The sequence below is a fragment of the Stegodyphus dumicola genome, chromosome 8, assembly GCF_044657685.1.
Source record: "Stegodyphus dumicola isolate Sdum_Otavi_A_Nest chromosome 8, ASM4465768v1".
In the NCBI taxonomy this organism is placed as follows: Eukaryota; Metazoa; Arthropoda; class Arachnida; order Araneae; family Eresidae; genus Stegodyphus; species Stegodyphus dumicola.
The window spans coordinates 69578242-69588028 of record NC_140775.1 but is presented as its reverse complement, the minus strand read 5'-3'; the positions used below and the strand labels follow the sequence as shown (position 1 = coordinate 69588028).

The 9787-nt window shown below is 33.6% G+C and overlaps 1 protein-coding gene across 2 annotated transcripts in view; it reads right to left on the bottom strand.

The window, feature by feature from the left end:
* Positions 1-3415: 3415 nt before the first annotated feature.
* LOC118195922 (cytochrome P450 4C1-like) overlaps positions 3416-9787 on the bottom strand; it is a 66766-nt gene continuing 60394 nt past the window's right edge. The window contains exon 12 of one of the 2 annotated variants that reach the window (XM_035367262.2): positions 3416-8089. In XM_035367262.2, coding sequence (XP_035223153.1) covers positions 7929-8089 — 161 coding nt within the window. In that variant the 3' untranslated portion in view covers positions 3416-7928. The remainder of the gene's footprint in view (positions 8090-9787) is intronic. The other variant, XM_085821974.1, reaches the window with a different exon arrangement.

The window sequence follows — 9787 nt, the reverse complement described above, 5'->3', positions numbered from 1 at the left end:
AGATTTTCGTCATTCTGTTTTCGCCTTCACAATTTTTTTCACGACTCAGTTTTGAACAAGACGTCATTTTATAAGAATAGCATCCATCTTCCATCTTCGAACCCCCCCCCCATTTATGGATCCAAGGTTTTCCCCAATGGCCGTTACGTACTATTGGCTACTGCTTCATTACTTTTGTTTCCCCCTTTAACGCCATCTCACCTAATTGGAGAATTTTACTTATTTTGTATTGTATTATTGTTTATACATAGTGTAACTTTTTTACTCTGGAACTACAATATCAAATGTACTTTTAAGCTATAGCTTTTTAGAACTTTCCTCGTCTTTGCAAATATATATATATATATGTAAGACATAACAAAATATGATAGCTGTTTCAAAAAAAAAAAAATAATAATTGGAGACCTCAAAATTAACATTCTAAATTTGATGATCTGCCCCTAAATTCATCTCTTCTCACAGGTTCCAGATTTTTCTATCTTAACGTTTTAATGCAGATGCCTCTTGTCCAATCAAATTAATTGTAAACCAAAACTCTGAACTGAAACTTTCCCACTCCCAATCTTCTTCCTCTGAAGTTCTATCATAATCTTCCCTTTTTCGCATAAGCTATCCTGTCAACTTTTTATAAATATGTAATAATTCCAAATGTGTAGATGAAAACAGTGGAACTTTTAATAGTTTAACAGTGGAACTTTTAATGCGTAGATGACCGAGAAGACCGTAGTGGCTTGAGGTGGCAGAGTGGAAAGCATGATGACGCAATTTAGGACAATGTATCTTGAAAAATGACAATGTTAATTTTTTTTTTACGTATATCAAATCATCCTTTTTTCGGACAAGATGTTTCCTAATTATATTTGAATACAGAAGTTACATTTTGAAGTACGACGTTATCTTAAGCATGTAAGCGGCAGTTTCACCTCAGTAAGTAGTTTTGCAGTAAGCAAAGTTTCAGCTCAGAGTTTTGGTTTACAATTCATTTGACTGGACAAGAGGCAACTGCATTAAAACGTTACGTAAGATAGAAAAATCTGGAACATGTGAGCAGAGATGAATTTAGGGGCAGATGACCAAATTTAAAATGTTCAGTTTGAGGTCACCAATTATTTTTTTGAAACAGCTATTATATTTTGTTATATATATCTTTATATATATAAGCGGCTATAGTGTGCGTCGCCGATAGTTTATTGTAGCCACTCCGAAAAATGAGCGCGGAAATTAACGTTTCCACAGTTTTTAATTAATATCTCAACCGATTAAAGTCGTATGAAAATGAGAATATCGATGGATTCGGAGAAATTTTTGGAATCTGAGGATGCGCGTCTCGAATTTCAACTCGGCGCCGTTCCTTAGATATTCGAGAAAAAAGAATTTGGCACGTAGCCAAACCCCTTTCATAGGGAAAAACCACGAAAGAAAGTGGAAAATGTAGGGTAAACGTAGGGGAAAATTAGTTTTTAATTAATATCTCGGCTAACTAAAGTCTCAAGAAGACACGAATGGTCAAAATGGCGTGCCACGGACCTGCGGAATTCAACGGTGTGCTTCGCTAAGCCCGGGAGCCAGCCGTTTCGTAGGAGATAATGTTACTTCACCCCATATATATATGCCGCTTAAGTGTCTGTTTGTCGCCGATAGTTTATTGGTTGCTTGCGTAACTGTACTAGCCAATGGAGTGAAGTTGCTACGGCATAGGGTTGCCGTTTCAGTTGAGACGTACACAATTTCCTGTAAAACTTGCCTTTGCTATGACCATCAGTAAGTCTCATGGCCAAACGCTTAAGCGCTTGGACATGAGACAAACTTTTTTTTTACCTGAGCCTGCATTTGGACATGCTCAACTTTATGTTGCCTGTTGAAGAGTTCGAGAAAGAACGGACGTAAAATTAAAAATATTGGATGGTCCTCTGCAAAGCGAGCTTAAAAATGATGGAAAGATCTACACAAGAAATGTTGTGTACAAAGAAATCTTTGACATGTGAATTAACATTTCATTACTTAAATCACCTTTATTTATTGAGCTAGCGGTGGCTCTTAAGAAATGTACCGCCAGTGGTTTCCTTCATTGCACTCTACTTTAAGTAATTACGCAAGTAGAAGGGGGAAACCCATGGGGCAGTAAGCAAAGGGTCGTCCTCGCCGCCTGCCCTGGGTAATTCAGTTTAAATTAGCAGACACCTTTGCACAAATCATTTTAATTACAATTTATAATATCTAGAACAGCGGTCATTTCGTATGACCGCCGGGCTTTCTAGTATATATATATATATACCCAACCCCATGGCAGGCTTAAAAGTCTTTACCCAGCCTTTATTTTCGCAATCGTTGGTCACTGTTTTACAGAAGTGTTTTAAATGGCGAAATATTCCTGTTTTAGTAATGTCAAATGAAAAAAAAAATAATTTTCGACAAACAGCGAAATCTAACTACATATATATTAATAGTTAATCTATGTAGTTAGTCAAACAATAAATATATAACAGTATTTAATATCAGCTTATTGCTGTAAGTATCTAACAATAGTTAATACCAGTTGTTGCAACAAAAAATGTGTATTATTTAATAGGCCATATAAGGAATCTTATGTGGTGTCCACATAAGATTTTCGAAAAATGTTTCACTGTATTGACAAGTTAGGCGAAAGCAACATGGAAATTTTGTCTTTTCTCACACGCAGCCAAATAGCTGATAGTATGACGAATAAAAATCGATAATGGCGATTAATTGTGCAATAAAATGCAAACAAGTTTGAGTTTATGATAACTGTTAATACAAATCAAACTTTCAGTGCGGCATTCACTTCACGAGTCAAAAGATAAGATTCTCTTTTACAAAGGCAAGCGACTAGTAACAGAATTTCCATTCCAACTATTCATTACCAGCAAATGTGTTCGCAATTCTTTTTGCTAAATTTCTGTTAACTCTAGTCTGTCCCTAATATTGGAATAAACTCCATTGTTGTAAAAGTGATCTGTCAAGCTAAGGATATATCTTGTAATTGGTGAAGTAACTTATAAGAATAATAGCACCCTTCCAAAATATAATGAGACCTTATTATTAAAAAGATTTACCTCATAAATTATTTATTTTTGTGCTTTCTGAATTGACTGAGTCTGAACTTGAGTTAAAAATTATCAATTAGTTCTGAACATTATTTTTTGGGGGAAAAGGGGGGTTTCCTCAACATAATTTGTGAAATAGATTTTTCTACATTAACGATGAAAGTCACGGCAAGTTATAATTTTCTTTATTCACTATCATTCCGTAAAAGCATAAAGTAGGAAAAGCTGGAGGTTTCTCGTTGCCACGGATATATAATTTTTGTATGAAAATACATGTACATAATTCTTTACACTAAGTATTCAAATAGATCTTTAAAACATACTATTCATTTACGCAAGTTTAAAATAAGTGACGTAAGAAAAATTTTTTATTTGCTAACATAATGCGTACAGAAAAGTTTCGGACACTAAGCTTCAGAATAGCTACATCATAATAAAATAAATAAGAATTTCTTACAAACCGAAACGAAAAGTATTTTCAGCAGTTACAAAGAAATAAAAAAGACATTAAACTAAAATATATTGTTTATTTACTTCAAAGAATTTAAAATATTATCTTCTAATGGTTACAAGCGAAAACAGTGCGGCAATGGCATCACAAACGGAAACATCGCGGTGAAAGCAACGGAGGGCAAAACATCGTGGGAGAAAAGAAAGCAAAGCAAACTTCGCAGTTTTCAAACATCGTTTTGGTACAAAACATTGTCGTAGAAAATATCGCGGTAAAAAATAAAGCATCTACAAATCATCGCATGATGATACAATTGCAGACATGAGTTTTTCAGGCTTTAGAAGTTGTGAATGAATATTCGCATAATGATTTATGAGCGCGAGAAGGAATTAGGAATATTTTTAACTCTATATTTCATATTTTTGAATTAATCAATAATTTTTGCTAAAAATGCAAGAAAGAAATTCGCCTTCAAAGTCTGTAAATGAACTGATTAATTAAACAATTTTAATTAAACTGAATTAATTAATTAAATAATTTTAATTAAACTTAATTAATTAAACAATTTTAATATAGGTAATCTCATGCTATTTATTTCCTCTTATCTAATATTTTCTAGACTATATTTTTTCTGAAACTCTACCTATACAACTTTATAAAAGAGATTAATTAAGTAATGGCCCTTTAATAAATAACTCTATAAGTTTAAAATTCTGATAACTGCAATGCATAACATTAATTATCTACTTATTTTTAGTTTCTGAATGCGTAAATGTATTCCTTGCTTTTTTAGCCAAAAATTATTGATTAGTTCAAAAACATGAACTATAGAAGTAAAACTATTCCTCATTCCTTCTTGCATCAAATCATTATGCGAATATACATTTAAAATTACAAGCTTGAAAAAACAACGATGTTTTAGAATTGCGATGGTCCACCAGAGGCTGAGCGGTAAAATCTCTGAACACTGGTAGTTCTTTCCAAGGTTCGAATCCCGCGAATGGGCTGGTTGCATGTGGGGTTTCGTGGTTTTCCTCATGTGTAATATGTATACGAGCCAGTTTTCCTTAGAATGTCCTCCATGAAGGCATCCCTCTCCTCAGGCAGATAGCCTTCGAAGCTTTGCTGTATCACATAAACCAAAACCAGAACTACGATGTTTTCTTCTTGCTTTCTCCCCCCCCCCCAAAAATTTTGCACGAGGGTTTTACTTTGCGTTCTGTTCTCCGCAACGTTTTCGTCCGCGACGTTTTCGGCAGACACCTTTCTAATCAGAGTTACACTTTTTTACAAAGGTCAATTCTTTCATGTAGTATTACAGAAACAGCCAAAAACATACTTATAAACACAGTAAAAAAATCATTTTCACTTACATAGAAATGAAAAGCATCACTTAAAATCACTTTACATACAAACTCGTATCAGATAGCATGCATGTATGGTTATTCTAGTCAAGCTGCCTCTTCAGAAGTCACATAATGTAATGAATAAGATAATCTTGTGTTTTTAAATGTTTACCTACATATACATCAGCATTCCATACAATAGCTACGTCTCATGAGTGACATTTTCTAAAGGTTTAAGATGCGAAATGCAGATATATAAACATTAACTTTAAAATCCCACTATGTTATACTTGCATACTCACTAAGACACTGAGGGGTAAATAATTTGTCTTTTTTTTCTTCACTAAGCATTACTCATATTTATATATTACAAAATGATATAAGTACATCTAATTATCTCACATAAGCTCTTTAAATAAATGTTCAGTTATTATATCATGTTACATTATGAATATTCCACGTAAAGTGCACTTCATAGATTAAGAATAATGCGACTAGATAAAGAGATATAAGATGTATCAGTTTAGCGACATTGCCAAAAAAATTTGGAAATGCCCTAAATACTGCTTTCAAACCGACAAAGTTTTAAAGATGGAACAATGTTAAATCCTTTTCGATACCTCTATAAAAAATAAGTTGCTGAATCTTTTAGACTAGTTCGCCCATTCAACAATGGTCATATTTTACTCAAATAATAACAAAATTACCGGTAAATTGAGGTTTCAGCAACAATTGGCGCAAAAAAATTAACACCCGCTTTGACTTAATAGGTTAAAAAGAATTTTTGAGCCTTTTAATACGAGATATCCTAATATTATTTGCGACATCTTCAACAATAACCAAACTATCTCGACTAGCTATATGAACAGTTAGCTAACATACACTGTGATCTGAACGTGTGTATAAAATTATTCCTGCTATTAATTTGAATGACTATTCATAAAAAAGATGGCAAAAATGCAACAAGTACTGTCAGAAATGCAAGCTCCTTTAATGGCTTTGACTAGAAAAACGGAAGGAAAACTAATTACCCTCACTGTAACTAGAACTCAAGCAATTACTCTCATTTCTGCTAACTACGATTCTAGAAATGTGCATATCGCTGTAGATACCGATTAAATTGCTAATCATATGAAATGGGAAAATGAGAAAACAAGAAAACAAGGTACTGACACGTAAACTTTCTTTCCTTTGATACCGGTTTCCCTGAAACCCATACATTTTCTGAAAGCTTATGCCACAAGTAGAAAAACTGAAATCTTAGAGGCAGAGGGACAAGCGTTGAGGAGCTATAGGATCCACCAAGTATCAGTATAATGTTGGAAACATGACACCAAACGTAACGAAAATGCGCGTTTCACATATTTATATGAGTTAATAATACGGTAAGAAGATGGAGATTTCAATATAAAGGAAACAACAACTCGTTGAAAAGAAACGATATACGTTGGGATGTTGAAAATGTGACTTGTTGTTAACTTTAAAATCTATTACAAGAGACAATCAATGTGCAGTTCATCAAATAAACAGTGAAACGGGAAGAGAGACAGATAACATTGAGCATATTTTACAAAAGCGATAGCCTTACTCTTTGCACACTCATCATTTGTCAATGAATCGAAGCAGTAATCCACATTTCAGGTTCGTCGTCCAAGTATCCACCCTTAAAAAGGCATACTTAATCAAATTCTTGAAACGATGAGAGCTGAACTGACATAGTGAAAAGTCTGCAGGGCCAGAAAACTATCGCGATGCCAAAGGTACTCCTGGTGTCTTGATAATGATTGTGTCCATTATGGAAGGAACAAAATATTTGTAGTGCTTGAAGAAATAAATATCCAGAGGCTGGATCTTTCCTCTACATTCTTCAGGTACTAGTTCTTTTATTAGGACTTTAACATCAGGTACTTCGGAAGCAGACAATGCATGAACATACAAGAAATAGGGACAGTTACTACGGGAATATGTCCATCTACACACACTTTAATGATAATTTATGGGTCCTATAGCTCCTAAACGCTTCTCTGACCCTAAGACTTCACAGTTTTTCCACTTGTGACATAAGCTTTCAGAAAATGTATAGGTTTCCGGAAAACCGGTATCAAAGGAGAGAAGGTTTACTTGTGAGGAGGAAAAAAAGAAAAAGGAAGATTGCTGAAGATCTTGTGAGACAATGCTAATACGATTAAACAAGAAGCCACAACTGGGGTAAAAAAAATGCTTTCAAATATATACTTAATATAAATTCGACACCTTAGGACACTGTCTGACTTAGACTGTCAATGAAATAGTTGAACTACCGGAGAAGATAATGATAATTGCTATAAAATAAAAACTGGAATGACTAGGTGGGGCAATCCAGAAGCCAAGTCTGTTCTTAAATATTTTACACATCAATCTGTTTCAATTCCTAAAATTTATTTTTGGATTCGGAAAAACTGTTTGTTGGTAATCCTGAAACACTTGATATGTGAATGGCTAAATAAAAAACTTTTTCTCCCTTAAACTGTTGATATGACAAGTTATCATGGATAAAACGAAAGCAATATGCAAAACACTCATATCAAATAGCATGAGATCTGGGGATGTATTGAGATACGTGGAATAAGCTGGTTATCGAATAAATACTTTAAAATATGAGATACATATTATACTAAAAAAGGCTGAACAGTAATAAAATATTTTTACGACATCATTGCTTCTAGCAGCAATTTTCAGATAGTTTTCTGACCGATATTTATAAGATCACAGAGGATCACAGACGTTACCAATAATATCAATAGGAATAGGAGTTTAAAGAACAAAATATAAACCTCAGAGCTCAATATAATCTTTGGTGAATCTAAGTAACATACTGACTAGATATGGGTTTTATTGTATTAACTAAGTAATATCAAATTTCTCTCCTTCTGGAGATATCGGTATCGAGGAATGAAATTCATTTTGATCTATTCCACATCATGCGAGATGCAGTCTTCAACCGCTCCAAAAAGTTCTGCGTTGGAGACCATTGAAAGAATCATACACAATTCATACAATATTAAAATTTTCATATTTCCGGAGACATCAGCAACGCGGTGTGAAATGTATCCGAAGAGGATCTACATTGCGAATGATGAGGTCAGGCATAACATTCACTCTATCCCTGGGGTCCAAGGATACGATCCGGAATCTTCTAAGTATGTTAGCCAACACTGTTTTTTCCTCCATAATAGCGAATTTTTGTCCTGAAAAAAGAAACAGAAGAATTAAATCCATGAAACAGTACTATCTTTATTGTTTATATTACTGACAATGAATACAGCATGAACTCGATGCGTTGCCGGAAATTCTAAAAAACTGAAAATCGGACAACCTTAAAATGAGACAGTTAACACTTTTTCAATGAGATAGCTTAATAACAATAACCGCAAAGAACCAAACACCATTAAAGTATACTCATATTGGATCCCACGTAAGTTCATAAGGTATTAGAATTCACACACATTAAGTGAAATAGTTTTATTTGCTAAATTAGGCTGCTTGTTTTAAATCTTATTTTCTAATTATAGATCCTAATTCAAAGTTTTGTTGCTCAAAGTTTTGAAACGTGTTTGTGATCTCTTATTTCATTAGCAGTCTTTTACTTTAAGATCTTAGTTCTAAAATGTTAAATATTGACAATGACTTGCTCATTCAGTGCTACCATATTGGAATCGTCATGGTACGAAAGGACACATGCTATAATTCCCTAAAAATAAGACAGTATTGTTCCCAAAATTTTGACGTGAAGTTCGATCTCAGGCGAATGGGCTCGCTGCATGGTTGGTTTTCGTGGTTTTCAAATGTGTAACGTGAATACGAGCCAGCTTCCCTAACCTAGCTTTTCCCTTGACGAAGGCATCATTCCTTTCGCGTGCTTTGCCATATTCTAATTAATATTACCGTAATATTTGAAAAATAAGATAGTTTAAAAATACATTATACAATATAAAAATGATTACATTTTGTCTTTCTTGAATACACGAGCTTTATTTGAGAGGCAGGTTAGATTTCGTTTCGAGCAGGTTACGATCGCATGGATGTTTCTAGAATATTCTAGAATCTATTTATTCTGTAGTCTTTGGTGATATAAATTTAGCATTTGTTTCTAATTTTTCTGAGGGAAAAAAAGCAAAGTGTTTGCGCAGGTTTTACCTAGCTGAGTACTATAATGAGGTATACTAAATGAATAAAGTAGTGCAAAAGGTAAAATCTAAGAAAATCGTACAGCCCAATAGTAAAGGGAAAAAAAGGCCACATGAAACTAAAAAATAAAATTAAAATAATTATTAAAAAAACTTAAAAATTATGGTTGTACTATTTGCGAAAACAAACGCAAACTAGAAAATTCACAAAGGTAACTAGAAAATCTGATCACAGAAATGTTTTTTTCAGTTAAAGACAAAGGTAAAAACAATGGAGTCAGGGATTCTAAAACAGATCTTCCTCCTGTTCAAGAAAGAAATCCGTTATCAGATTGAAACTTATGGCTAAATTTAACCAATTTAGATGATTTAGCCGAACATACACCTGCTAAACAAAAGGGGATTATTAAAATCTGTTGCTGATTTTGATGCCATACGAGTTTGTATTGGGTCATCCAGAAAGTTCTGCGGTTTTTTTATGATAACTATAAATAAAGCAACATAAAAACATAAGAAAATTTCATTGAATTACATAATCACCATTTGTTCTATGACTTTTCGCCATCTCCCCGGCAGCTGGAAAATTTTTTTATTCAAAAGTAGTTAGATTTATTTGCAAAGGAATTATTAAGATGCTGTTGGACTGACTTCAAAGAAGTGAATTTCAGTTCTCCAGGTTAGTTTTAAGTGACCTGAAGAGATGAAAATCTGAGGAGATAAGGTGTCGTGAATATGGAGAATGATACAAAACATCTCAGC